This window comes from Lichenostomus cassidix, chromosome 1Aa (genome assembly GCF_008360975.1).
Source record: "Lichenostomus cassidix isolate B80296 chromosome 1Aa, HeHo_3.0, whole genome shotgun sequence".
NCBI classification, from domain to species: Eukaryota; Metazoa; Chordata; class Aves; order Passeriformes; family Meliphagidae; genus Lichenostomus; species Lichenostomus cassidix.
In genome coordinates, this window is record NC_139480.1 from 14,402,085 (window position 1) to 14,416,694 (window position 14,610).

Here is a 14,610-nt window from a genome sequence, read left to right on the forward strand (position 1 = left end):
GGTTAGCACAGAATTTCAGGGAATGAAAATTGATAGGCACTGAAGGATGCATTGTTGATCATGTTGATCTTTGGCCAATGTTTCATTTGTAGAATTTGTGAAGTGTGACTGAAATGAGGTATTTGCTGTTTCTCAGGTCACTGAGCTAGCAGGCTACACTGCCCGTGTCTACAACATGTTTTCAGTCTTTGATGAGGTGAAGAGAGGCATCTACAAAAGAACTGCTGTTATTCAAGGGTCTGTAAACAACAGCAGGAGTGAAGATAAAGCAGAGTTACACATCAATGGGCCCTTAGAAATCAAAGGTAATTAATTCATATTTGTACGAATTTCTCAGGGGTGGTGGGGGAAGCAGAGTGCAGTGGGACAGGAGGTGAACAGAGGGTTTTTTCTGTAACTAATCAGCCTCTCAGCCTTAATGCCCCAGAGACCATCTTGCCTTTCATTTTAACCCCCTACTACCTTATAACTCTGCTCTTATGGTGTGCTTTTCTAATCCACAAAATTGCTCAAATGTTTTCTGTAAAAACTTTCAATGAAAAAGGCAGTTCAACTATACTATTATATGTGATGGTGATGTTAGTATTCTTACACAGACAGTGCCTGTTTTCCTTAGACACTTCATTTCTTTCAGAAAGGTGAGACTAACATTTTAATCTTCAATCATTGCATTATTTTGCTTGAGGTAGAAGGGAAAAGACAGATTGGTTCAGTAGTTTTTCTCCAAAATACAATGTTTTCCATGATTAAAGATCAGCCTGTGCTCATTTTTTCACAGTTTAGTGGAATCTTCAACTGAAAATGTCAATTTTTCCCTTCTCCTCACCTCCCAAATGATCTGATCAATATATACCTTTTCCCTTCTGTCCCCATCCTGTGTCTTTCTGGTGCCACTGTCTTTCTGTCTCCACCCTCTCTGTGGAGCGTTTTCTGCGTACATCCATTTCTTACTGTGCTCCATTATGTGCCACCTCTCTCTGCCTCTTGCATCCAGCTTCTCTCCGAGCAGCTTAAAGGCAGCTTTTGCAATGGGTTTTTCCTCTTTTTCCCAGTGTACCAGTTTTGCTGCTGCCCTCTGTGGTGTTGAAAAGCCTCATTCTCTTCCTTTAGCTTTTGAAAACTTAAGCCTCAGTAGAGTTATAGGCCCCCAAGGGCTCTTTGTGAAATAACTTCTTGCAGTGATTTCAACAGTGCTGCCCTTCAGCTCATATTTCTCAAAGGTCCTCTGACGAGGTTCGTCATAACAAAGTCTGATGCAGCATGGTGGATAGGCGTGGAACTAGCTGATATCTTAATCTTGTAGAACTTGGTAATACTTTGCTGATGTTAAAGAAATGGCATTTTATAACTGTTGCATTTTGTCATGTACATGAGAAAAGGTTTGTAGTCCCTGGAGCAATGAAATAATCTGGGGGCTCTTTTTATTAAATAATTGTGTTTAACACTAAAACTAAATGCGGTTCAGATATGCAAGTGTGCTTTTCATGTCTCGTTTAGGTCTAGTATACCTAAACATCCCTCCTCTTTTCTTTGCAACCTTTTCCCAAGGTTTCATTCCACTACAGCCACACTTCTGCAGTCTGCATTCCTCCTAAGCCATGGTGACTAGCATTTGCTCTTCAGTAGTTGTAGCTCTCAGAGGCAGCTAGCCAGGACCAAGCATTGTGCACAATGTGCACAAGGATTTAAGAAGAATTTAGGCCAGATGAATCTAGGTCACAGGCTCCACATTTTTTATGACAAGTCCTATTGTAATACTGTTTTTCCTCCTTTCTTTTGGTCTTGATACTTTAGAAATCCCTGAAGAGTGTATTGTGTGGGGATAAAAGTACATGTGCTGATATATGTGTATGTGTCAGATTTTTAAAGAAAAATCTTAATATTTGGCTTTCCCAGTGGCTCTTTGAACACATCATATTTATTTCCTTTTGAATCATCCAGTATAAGTCTGTGTAACTAAGCAATGTCTGTTTTGTGCCTTGCATTTACTGTTGTCAGTAAGAGTGTGAAAATATGAAAATAATAATATTTTATAGATGATAATAATAATGCCTTATGGTGTATCTAATAATTCAGAATTAAAAAAATTAAATAAAATTTTGTATATCTTGTGCAAATACTATCAGTTTTTATTTCTGATTACACATAAATATACTTTAAAAGCATGCTAAAGTTGCAATCAAATGCTGTTAAGTTAGGATTAGGAAATGAGAATCAAGTTTAATCAATTCTTACTAGCTTACTGTATTTTATCATATATTTATTTTAATTACAATGTCTCTATTGTATCAAAGTAATTTTTTTTTACAGAAAAACAGTTTTTCCCCCATAATCTCATGCTGTATACCAGAGAATCATTTTAAGTAAAACTTATTTTAGGAGAAAAGAATGCTTGGACTGATAAATGGCATAAAAATATCTGCCCAGGTTGTTATAGTTTGGCAAAGATGAAAGCAATTGAACAAAGAGTCTCTAAATGAAAAATGTAAAACTAACCTTAACTGAAGGAAATGCTACCAGAGCCTTTTATAATTAACTAAGTAACTTGACCTTTGCTACACTTCTCTTTGTTCAGATTAGTCTAAGTTGTAAATAAACAGCTTTCTAATATGAAATGTCTTTCGCTTGCCTCTCGTCTATAAAGGCAATTTCTGATATTTGTCTAGGAGCCCAGCTGGTCGGGTTCTGTTAGAGAAGGCCGTTAACAGGTGACTGAGAAGTTAGAGTTAGTTTAATTCTTTTTCCAGGACAGTTAATTTCAAAGTCCTTGTATTACAGAATATACAAATGTCCAATAGAGATTGTATATTTCGTTTGCGAGAATTCCAAAAGCTAAGTGTGTCTACCTGCCTGAAATGTTACATGAGTTTCTGCAAATACATAAGACATGTTTACAGTGTCTGTGACATCAAAAAGAGGGGGAAGCAAGCCATAAAATGTTTTCTCCTTTGCTCTTGTTGCTGGAGGAGACTGAAATGTGCTCCAACTTTCAGAGCTGGTAGTGATTCCTAATTAAATCCTCAAAAGAAGGTTAACTGGTCTGCCTGTGGCTAAGGCTGTCCTTGAACTTTTTTACTGCTTGGTATTAAACAGCTATTTAAAACAGAATACACTAAATACAGGTAGAATTTGAATGAACACATCTTTATAGTGCATCATATATTTATGATGCATACTGTGCATTATGTTTATGATCTAATGTAGGATTCATTGCACATTCTTGGCTACTGTTGACAGTGTCTTTCAGACTAGCTAAGATTTATTATCCAGATTTTCCACTAGGGGAACTTGGAGCACATAAAAAAGCTGTTTCAAACACCAGTCTGTACTTGAAAATATACTCAACTGTGCACAGAGGCTGTCACAAGTGATTGCTTAATGGAAGGTTTCACAAACTCTTATTTTTTTTTTCTTTCTAGGGAAAGTAATTGATGTTGATCAAGGAATTATTTGTGAAAATGTTCCTATAATTACTCCGAATGGCGATGTGGTGGTTTCCAGACTAAACTTCAAAGTAAGATGATATGCAAGAATCTTCTGATTGTTGCCATCACATTAACATAAACAGCACAGAATTCATATACCTTATGTTAAGTACTTGGAGGAACATGTGGATAAAAGGGGAAGTCCAGAAAGGTAGGCATAGTAGCTCAATAGAGGCAGACACATATAGTTTGTCCTGCTCAGAGAAGAAGGGAGGCTTTCTGATGCTGTTGCCAGGTGAAAAATAGACCTGAGATTTTCAAAGGTGTGTATGGGAGTATGCATCCATCTGTAGATAATTTCAATCAAATTGGGATGCTTTACTCACAAAGGCTCCTTTAAAAATCTGAGGTCACAGCAACAGTGAAAAAACTAAATCTGTAGTTTCACTTGATCACCACAAAGAACAGTGCTGACTAATAGCTGACAGCATAGTTCACAAGCCCAAGTGGAGGGCACTGACTCAGCAGAAAGTTCTGGTTTTTTTTAAAACCTATTCCAGACACCTCTTGGTACCTGCTCACAATTTTAATGAGTGACCTTTACTGAATCACTCCCATATGTATCCTGATCTGATGTTCCAGTGCAGAAGTTGTTCTTTATAAAATGAGTTGAAGTTATCAGAAAACTAACTTGAACAATTCCAGCAGATCTTTTAATTTAGCTAAAGCAGAGCATTCCCTTTCTTCTGAATTAGGAACTAGGAGGAAAGGGTCCTAACTATGGCAAAATTTCCAACAACTTCAGGGTAGGAGTTTCAGATTTGTAAAATTACAACTATATGATCACATCATTTAAATGTATTTATTTGTCTCAAGAGACAGAAAGAAAATATAGCAGTCAGTATATTCCTGTAAAAATAGACAATGACATTGTGATGATGCATAGATACACACTTATATATACACAGGGTAATAGTAAATTGAGTAAAAAAAAAATCACTTGGCATCACAGCCCAGTTAACATAGGTAATTGAGTAGGAAAGGGCAATGTGAAATAAATTCGCCAGATCACTTGATTGCCCTCACCTACCTGCAGTTAATACCACAGATAGGCACAGTACTGCTTGATACACTGTTAACATTTTTGGACCTAATCTGCTTTAGAACAATTGATTCCAACTGTGATGTATTGACACTGTAATAGAATCATATTACATGTATATAATGATATATTATTATAAACATAACTATTATATATTACTGTAAACATTAGTTTATAGAGATACTCAGACATAATAGAAATTATTTTCATTATCTCAGCTCACATATTTTATCTAATTCCACTGTTACCAGAATAGTTGCATGAATACATGCAGCTAATCAATGAAATTGGTTGATAATTTTATATAAATGCTCATGTAGGGGTCTTAGACTGTCTTGTGCTGCATATACTGCACAGTAACATCTTTGCATATTCATCCACTTTGCAGGTTGAGGAAGGGATGAATCTTTTAATCACTGGACCCAATGGCTGTGGAAAGAGTTCTCTCTTCAGAATTTTAAGTGGTTTGTGGCCTGTGTATGAAGGAGTTCTCTATAAACCCCCTCCACAACACATGTTTTATATACCACAAAGGTATGTGTCTTGCTGAAGGTGATGCCTTTTATGTGGTTACATGAATTTTGACCTTGCTTCTCTCATTTTTAATCTATGATGTGTACATCCAAGTTAAAAGGAGGTAAGTGCAACTTCAGCTGTGTGGAGTGTGTTAAAAAAAGAGAGCTTTTCTTATTGGTGACGCAACATCATTAGTCATTGGAAAGGACTCACATACGCTTGTGTTGGAGCCTGTGCTCCTCAGATGGCTAAAGTCCTGAATAATTGGGATCATGGAAACAGACTGGAACCTGAAAAAAATTTGAAATAGACCTAGGATATCTCAAATCTGATTTCTGTTAAAATCAAAGATCAAAACAAGTGAGAGTGTTTTGGTTCTTTAATGTTGAAGTAATCAAAACTTAACTTTCACACTGCAAGACCACAATCCAATCCAATAGTAACTGCAGATTGCCTTTTTAATAATATATGCTTGTTTCACTAGGGAAAGCTTGGCTTTGTTGTGCTTTCTTTGTATTTTGTCATGCTGTTGGACTCTCAGTACATACTCTTATGCAATTGGTTCTAGAATATCTCCTTAGAGACTTCTAACTATGTTGTTTTGCAAAAGCAAAGTCAAACACTGAATCTTTACTTCCTGTAGTTCATTTCTTCCCGTGGGCAAAAGAAGTATTCATGATAACAGTTTGTAGCCTTGTTTAAAAATTACAAGCTATTAAGATGGATGGAAAATATTAACTGATCAGTAGATTTTCCTTGCTGCAGGTGAAGGTAGCAAAGAACACTGTTCTATAATTTTTTCAAATATCTGTATAATTTATTTCTAGCCATTGTCATTTTTCTGATTGACTGAAGAGCTTTATTCAGGAGTTTGGAGCAAAATGCTTTATTAAATGTTTTCCAAAACAGTGTTTCAGAATACTTCTTGAGTAGAACATTCCTAAAACTGGTTTACTCAGAAAAAAAGCTACTCTGGATTTTTTTCTTGAAGAAAATCTTGAGTTTCAGCCACTTCCTTCCTCTATGTTATCCCAGCCCCTACCCAGATCAACATCTGTGGCTGGCTTGCTTACACCCTTTTGTCTTTACTTATGTTCACTTTTTTCTGTGAAAGCAAACAGACTGACCTTACATTCAGGCATATTTGCCAAGGTGCTGGTTGAGGGGATTGAATCACATCTGCTGGGTTTTCATTTCCATAAACATGGCTCTTTGGTAGCTGCTTCCCCTAACTTTGCAGTGCTGGGAGATTTTGTCCAGCAGACCTCTTCTTTGAAACATTTCAAAAAGTTTTGGTCAGAATTCACCTGTTTTTGCAGCCTTCTGTGACCAAAGGCATGTAGGGACTGGCATATGCAGTCCATCCTAGTGGGATCCCCATGAAGAAGGATCCTATTGTGATGTCCTTGCAAAATCCAAGGGACGTTGCCTTAGCTTGGCTCCGTGTCTCCTTGTGAACTCTGTGTTTCCCTTCCCAAGGGACAGAGCAGTAAATGGGGTAAATGGGGCAACAGTGAGTGACAGAGAGGGCTCTTTTGCTAAAGTGGCTACACCTTGACTGTCCTGAAGATTCTGAAGTCTGCTTTGTGGGACAGTTCAGCTGTGTCAGAGTACGTTTTGTAGGCTCAGAAATGTGGCCTCATATTTGTACAGGGACTCATATTTGTACAGAGACTTGAGACTGAGTCTTGTAGGGATTTCTGTGTGAATGTGGCTGAAGGGGTTGATAAAACTCAGCAGATTGTTAGGCTCTCCTTAAGGATCCCAAATTGCTTTTTTGCCCAATGTATTTGTTCTTTGGGAATACAGAGTCTTAGATGAATATCTGAGATACTCAGAATTACTTGAAGGGTATTCAGTTTTACATTGAAGTTTGTACATTTTGGGACAAGATTTACAACTGATCTGCTGGAGTTTTAGGGCTTTTATGTGGATCTCCTTTTGTCGTTGAGGCTTTCATGTGGGGTTTTTTCATATACATTTAGAATTTCTGTAGTGGTTTGTAAACTGTCCTGAAGTCCCCAGATTAAAGAGGTTTGTTTTGTAAGGTCCTGCTGGTGCAACCATTTGGCTTATTAACCCTGTGCAAATTGCTGCTTTATCAGGATTATCTTCTGTTTGTTTTTTTTGTCAGATAGAATTCTATGAATTCTAGCCTGAAAAATAGAGTGCCCTGCCTACATTTCATCATACTTATATTTCAGCATAACTTTCGTGAAAATTGTTCCTATCAATCTGGAAAATGTTCCAGACTGTCAGGGTCTGGGACGTGGTAGGATGAGATCAAGCTGACATCAGCCTACCTCACCCTTTCGTTTGTGTGTAGATGAAAGCTGTGGTATAGCAAAAAAGCTCTTGAATTGGTGGATGTCCATCAGAACAGCAAGTTAGGATGACATCCCTGTGTTTGTGTGTATACGTTATGTCTTTGGGCTAAAACATGGCAAATGGCTTTCCATTAGCAGACAAAGTAACCATTGAAGCATCTGCATTCCTGTGGCTGAATTTAATTCTGCATCAGTCCATTTTGAGTCAAACGTGGGAAACCTCATCTGCACACATGAATGGTGGAGAATACTGTGACTACTAAGTAACAAAATACTCCACAGTACCTGAAAGATTATTTCACTGAAAAGATTATTTCTTCATTTCTGTTTGTAAAGTTCCAGCATAGTATTCCAGAAATGTGTGGGAAATCATGTGTCTTTGCCATGGTCAGAAGCTACACACAAAAGTATGATTTATTAAAACTTGAATTAGCTCATTGTATACTCTAAATTTCATCCACACTGCAAACACTTTGTAATTAGCATTACTTAGTGGTCTGTGGGCTTTAAAACAGAGCCTTAAGAATTCCTGTCTTTTTGGTTTTTTCAGATTATTTAGCATCATTTTACTGCATTTTTTGTCCTTTGCTGTGAATCACTGTGAAGGCTTTTTCTCTCCCCTTATGTAGGGCTAGGCCTTGCAGAATTTGTCTATAATCAGTCATAGTTCTGGTGGATCCTCATGGGACAAACTGCCCTTTTGGAGGCAGGATGAGAAAAGCCCAGGAATTTCAGCTGCTGTGCCACTATCCATGACAGACCTGTCCAAGAGAAGAGTGGGCAGAAGATAGGGAGGCTTTAGGAGCCTTTAAGCAGTCAAGCATCATTTGGTGCCTGAAGCAGCTTGTTGTATCAGTGCTGGGAGCTGGTCACACCTCAACAAGTCATCAGATCTCATTGAGATTCAGTAACTGGCAGTGTATGTTCTCACTCCTTCTTCTACTTCTCTGTCCCTCTTTTGCAAAGTAAAATTCATTTGTGTTAACCACCTCTTTGCATTCATCTTTTAACCAACTGGCCAAGAAGGTAGCATTAATGAAAAAATAAAAGCTTGTGGCGCTCTAGTTGGTAGGAAATCATGATTCAAATCAGAATCCTGAAATACAATTTTAAATAATAAAAGTATGTAGTGGGCAACATGAGTACTGACGCTAAAGATGTAACATGAGATGTATCTGAAGCACTTGGGGAATTAGCCTCTCATAGCCCATCTGAAAGTAGCCTATTTCTCCAGACTGTGTCCTGTTTCTATTTCTATTGGTCTTCAGCTTGGGAGGAGACTCCATGGAGTTGGAGAGCTCTAGCACACAATTCTTCCTAGCGTTTACTCCAGTTTTCCTTGCTCTCCAACTGAAAGTCTCAGCTTTTTCAGTTGTAAGGAAACACAGGTTCTGCACATGTTGGCTCTCATTTCCTTAGTTTGATATAAATGCCAGCAGAATTGCACGCCTACATACTTGCAGGTTACCTTGACAACAGCACAGGAATATTCCTCAACATCTCTGCACCATAAAGCTGCAGTAAAACTAATTACCACTGGGTTATTGATACAAATTGTTAATAATTTTCTGCCTGCTGTGTCTTATTGTCTTATTTGCATGGAGGAATGTCTTGTGCAGTCTCTGTTAGCTCCATAATCTATGATCATAACTTTGTGTTATGAGTCCTAGTACAGCACATATCTAAAATGTCCATCCACATTTTCTCTGTCTTTCTTGAGGACTGATTCACATAGAGCCTGGAGTAATACACTGTACTTCTTTCTCCTCATCCATTGTCACTGTTTTTTCTCTCCAGCTTGCTCTTACTGTAATTGGGGTATTTTTGTGAGAGGTGTGTTTCTCCAGTAGCATGCATAGTTTCTCTGTTACTCTGTATGCCATACTAGTGAAAGACCTACTCACTTTCTCGGCAGTTACAGCAACGGTCCCATTCTGTATTCTCTCTTGCTATTGCTCATTGAAGTAGATCTCTAATGATTCTTTCTTTCAACACCAGGGTTATAAAATGCTAAAAGGGATGCAACCAAAATAAACTAGTATCAAATGTTGTTTGTTCTTTGTCAGTTAAAATTTATATACCAATATCTTGCTGACTACTTATTAATGCTAGGACAGTATGGAATGGAGCAGTTTAAAGTTTATCTGGCCCTCCTAAGCTTTTTGGTTTGGCATACATCTGCTCTACTTCTGGTATTTTGTCTGGGGTTCATTTACCTGTCTGGCATTTTTCCTTTTATATTATAAAAATATCCTTGGACTCAAAACAAAATGCATCAGCTATAGATATATTTTTCCTTTCCTTAGCTCTGTCAAGTAATCCAAATGTCTGATGTGATTTGCCTCATGTAGGATATTCATCATTTAGATGAAACCAAGCGCAAGTGTTTCAGTTCTAAGTGATATAAATAATAAAGCGATGAAATAAAAGTAATTGTTACATTTTAAGCACATGAAAATTTGAAGATTATAGTGCTACTGAAATGTTTTTTTAAGCATGGAGTAGTTAGTAGTGGTCACTCTCATCCTGAGACAGTTCTTTATATAAACCATTTAATCTTGCAAAATTGCTGTGTTTCACTTTCATCTACCCTACATAACATATGGAAGTTTGTGCATATGGTGTATGTATCTGTGTGGTTCTTCTGTATCAGGCTACTTTCTTGTTAGTGTGTGGTCTGTTAGAGAAGTAGCCTGAATGAAGTGCTGTGCAAATATGCCTATATGAGTTCTGTTGCCTCATCTAATTTAGATTGGCTCAGATATCTCTGTTCTATGTTGTATTTTGCACATCCTAGTTTGTTGTCAGCTAATACTGCTCTGTCTTTACTATGATCCTTTTAGTTGAGTCAGCTGGAGTTAAGCTGTACTCTGACTGCACATGCCAGCACTGCACCAGAAATTGTCATTGCCCTTCAGCATTTTGCTGATAGTGCATCACCACATTGACTTGTTCCTTCGATACTTGGCCATCAGTTCATGTCATGTTGTACAGATACCTGCTCCCTGGTATCTGGATATATCTTTCATACTTGCTGTTGTCAAGTTCATGATGCTCCTTTTCAATGTGTTTATTTCCAAAGTTCACCACTTATCTGGCAAATGAGGAAAAGGTCTGAGGTAGATAAACATTAACACAAAACGTAACACACATAGATAGTATAGTATTTTGATATAGATATGCTTTAAAAATTGCCTGCTACTTTGGATCTTACCTTTTCTCTTTTGAGATTAATCAGTTCCAGACAGCTTACCTCAGTTCTGCTGTTTGTTAGAAGCTGTGGCCTTGCATCCAGGGGCAGGGACGCCTTCCACTAGACCAGGCTGCTCAAAGGCTTGTCCAGCCTGGCCTTGAACATTTGGAGGAATGGAGTGTCCACAATTCCTTTTGCTTTTACAATTTAGTTTTGATAGCAGTGCCAGGGAACAAATTCACCTACAAGTTAACTGAGAACTGTGTGAAGCTTAGCAGTGGTACAGACAAAGTTGCATGTTAGGGAGTAATCTGGCGGTTGCTTTACATGACCTAGTTTCTGCTTTAAGCTCCCGTTACTCTGTCCAGCTGGAGCAGTTACCTCCAGTTAATGCACCTGCCTTGCAACTGTGCAACAAAGGATCTTTGGTGGTGAACAGAATGGCAACAGTTTACTATTTCAATAATATTTTACCTAGGAACATCAGAAAGCACACTTCAAATGCTTCATGTATATCAAGTTGTGAGAAGTAATTTGGTTACATAACAACGGGAAGCGCTGGGAAACATAAACTATAAAATCTGCCTGACATAAAAAGCTTGATATGAGATGACAGAAAGGATGCTGGCTTTTGTAAGGGAAGTACAGCTGAAAGATTTAATAACAACTGTTATGAACTTCCCTGGGAATAAGTCCTTTCTCCTCTTGCCTCCTATAGTTGTCAATTGGAAACTCCATTACAGTGCCCTATGCTTTTAAAAATCCAGGAAGTAGACATAGCCAACACCTTCCTCTCGAAGAGAAGGCAATAGTTCTTCCCATGCTCTTTAGGCTTTGCCTTTTGCCTGCCCCTGTGTCCTGGGCTCCAGAACTATGGGACTGTGTCCCATCTTCAAGGTGTTTCAGCCTTCTCCCAGCTTCTCTGTCGTCTGCTCACTCTGACACATTTCTTAGGTTCTGATTCTGTATTTGACTGCCAGCAAGCTAAATCTGTTTGCTCAAGACCATGTCCTGATGGCTTTTGAATCTCTCCAAGGATGGAGACTCCCCAGTCTCTGAGGGAAACTTGTTCCAGTGCTTGATCACCCTCACAGTGAAAAATTGTTTCCAGTTGCTCATATGGCCTCTCCTATTTCAGTCTGTGCCCATTAGCTCTGATCCTGTCACTTGACACCACCGAGAAGAGCCCAGCTCTGTCCTCTTTGCACCCTCCCTTCAGGTAATTATATATGTTGATAAGATCCCCTTGAGCCTTCTCTTCTCTAGCCTGAACACCCCTGGGTCTCTTTCCTCATGGGAGAGATGCCCCACTCCCTTCATCAGTTCTGTGGTACTTGTGTCCCATCAGATGCCAGGAGCCCAGCATTATGCAGCATCAGACAGATCTCTAGACATTGCATGGCGTCCTACACTTGGTCCCATCTGTGCTAAGGCTCCTTGGCATTATGGTCTTGAGCACTCTGGTGGGATTTTCTTAGGAGTAAACAATGCCATTTGTCACTTCTACTGTCAGACGAAAGGATGTTACCATGAGAACATGCTGCTTCACTTCAAGATAAAGACAAGGACACACAGGCAGCGTAATTGCTGGTGCCAAGTGGGAGCTGCTTGCAGGCTCCTCTCTGACGGTTAGCTGACAAAGTTTATGCTGCACCTAGAAGATAAATGCAGTGCAGCACAGGCCTGAAGGCCAAGCTGTACGTGCAGCACACCCCAACACAGTGCAGCAAGTACAGCACAGGTCTGTGGGCACTCAGTGCAAATGTTCTGCAGATCACCAACTCCATAATGCACAAGAGTCTTCCAGATGGGATCACTGCAGCTGCTCATCCCATGTCCCAGGACCAGTTTACTAGAAGGATACCATTGACTACAGAGAGGGCCTGGGGTGACTAACTCAGACTGAGATGAGTAACTTCTAGGTGAGATGAGTTCTGCTGACAATGCTGAGTAGTCCCCACAGCACTGGGTTTTCACTTCATTGTACTTTAGCCATTGATTATGTCATGGTCCCTTGGGAGCATATAGCAGGTGGGTTTTTTTCTTCAGTTCATCATGTGTGCACCTGCCTAGACGGGAGTGTGGCTTTCCCAAGAGGGAAGACTTTTCCAGGCTTGGTTATTTGCTTAACATTTTGCATTAATTATACCCTATCAATCTTAGTTTCTGCTAGATCGCTACAGCTCCCTTGTGAAGCTGCATCAGATACCAATACTGCTTGTAAAATATCTGTAATAATGCTCCATATACATAGTGTGTCTCTGTATTCTGTCATGTTCTGTCCTATATAATGCAGTGTTTCACAGCAGATAAGGGAAGGAAGTTAGTGCAGTGTGTGGTTTCTCACTTTTTGGCAGGTGTTTCACTGCAGACACACTATTGCTCTATGAATACTTGTGTATTCATGCTACAGTGCATGGAAAAAGTTACGCCATGGACAGCTAAGCACTGTAGAAAACTAGAGCAAAAACAGCCTTTGCGCTAGAGGATTTGCTGTCTACACTTCCTCTTCTTTGTGAAATAAGATGTCACTTCTTATCTACAAAACTATGAATAATTTGGGATCATTCTAAGAGAGGAAAACTGCCTTGCTCATTGTGTTAAATTGCTGTGATAAAACTCAGAAATACCTCTTAGGCTGGAGTATGCCTGGTGAGACTGGCAGCCTAGAACCTTGTCCAGAACAGCTCATTGTTCTTTCTTCAATTCATTGATCTTCATGATCATCCATCTAGATAATCCTTTTATCATCAGTACTGCCAGAAGTATGAAAAGACTGGGCGTGCCAACACTGTGTGTTTAAGAAAAGGAGAGTATTTCTCTTTCATTTGATTGATTCATTGCAGGTTGTATAACTATTTCAAAATGCATTAGTTACTTACATTTTGTAGAAATTGTTTGGGGTTTGATTTTAATTATACATGTGTTTTTGTGTTTTCTCTGTCTATCACAAGATACAAACAAACTGAACTGAATAATTATGTGAATTGTTCACCTTAAACATTTTTTGCCACCTGACCAGTTTTAGAATTATTCTATCTATACATGATCTTGGTAGTAATGAAAAATCTTGAGATGAGATGATACCTGAGTATGAATAGCACTTTAAATTAAAGGCTTCTTTTACCTTTATGGTTATTGTTTGCTCCCAAATTGTTTTCTCACAGAAATGTGCACAGCATTTTTGCAAAAAAAAAGCCATAGAGTGACTAATGTGATTTTTTCAGCCTTTGATATCAGATTCTAATTATATGCATTGAGAATTCAGCCTTTCATACTGTGCATTTTATTTCTTGTTAACTATGTTTCTTGGCATTATGGTCTTCAGTTATCTGGTAGGATTTTCCACTCAGGTAACTGATCTATCTGAAATATTTAGAGGATGTTCGTGGCTAGTTCTGTATGAGTAGAGAGCAAAGTTCAGTGTAGTGTATTTTAAAGACAGATCAATTATTTATATCTGTAGAAGGGTTGTTGAAACTTTAGCTGGCCCTAAAATTCCTTGAGCTAGACACAGTGCAATAAGCAGCCTATTGTGTTTTTAAAATTTTGATAAATGTTATTTATTATTTTTTAACTCTTTGGTGATACCGTCTTCTGTTTGAGAATAGTGCATACAACAGTGCTTAAAAAGAACTTAAATCACATTCATTCAAGGTGTTTTATTTTCTCAAAGTTTTAGTGATGATGCCATCTTTTATTTTCCTATTTATTTTATTAATGTCATCAAAGAATTATTAAGAATTCAGTTACTTTAATTAGTGGAGGCTGTTGTTTCTTGAGCATCACTGTTGATCAAGGTTTGCTGTTGGTGAAAACTGGAGTTTTTACTATTGATCTAAATCAGGAGCATTGCAATAGCTGGGGTTTTGCTGAGGTGATTCCAGACAAAATATATATTTTTATATATATATATATATATATAAATATATATATTAAATATATATATATATATACAAAAGCTCCTAAAAATTATGGTCTTGGCAAGCAAGGTGATGGAAAATCCACATATGGGGGGATTCCCTAGATGGTCAGGCAGAGATTTCG

The 14,610-nt window shown here is 38.3% G+C and overlaps 1 protein-coding gene across 1 annotated transcript in view; it reads left to right on the forward strand.

Annotated features, from left to right (window-relative positions):
* ABCD2 (ATP binding cassette subfamily D member 2) overlaps window positions 1–14,610 on the forward strand; it is a 43,357-nt gene that overhangs the window by 9,652 nt on the left and 19,095 nt on the right. The window contains exons 4-6 of the mRNA XM_085041219.1: window positions 137–305; window positions 3,420–3,514; window positions 4,916–5,061. Coding sequence (XP_084897345.1) covers window positions 137–305; window positions 3,420–3,514; window positions 4,916–5,061 — 410 coding nt within the window. The remainder of the gene's footprint in view (window positions 1–136; window positions 306–3,419; window positions 3,515–4,915; window positions 5,062–14,610) is intronic.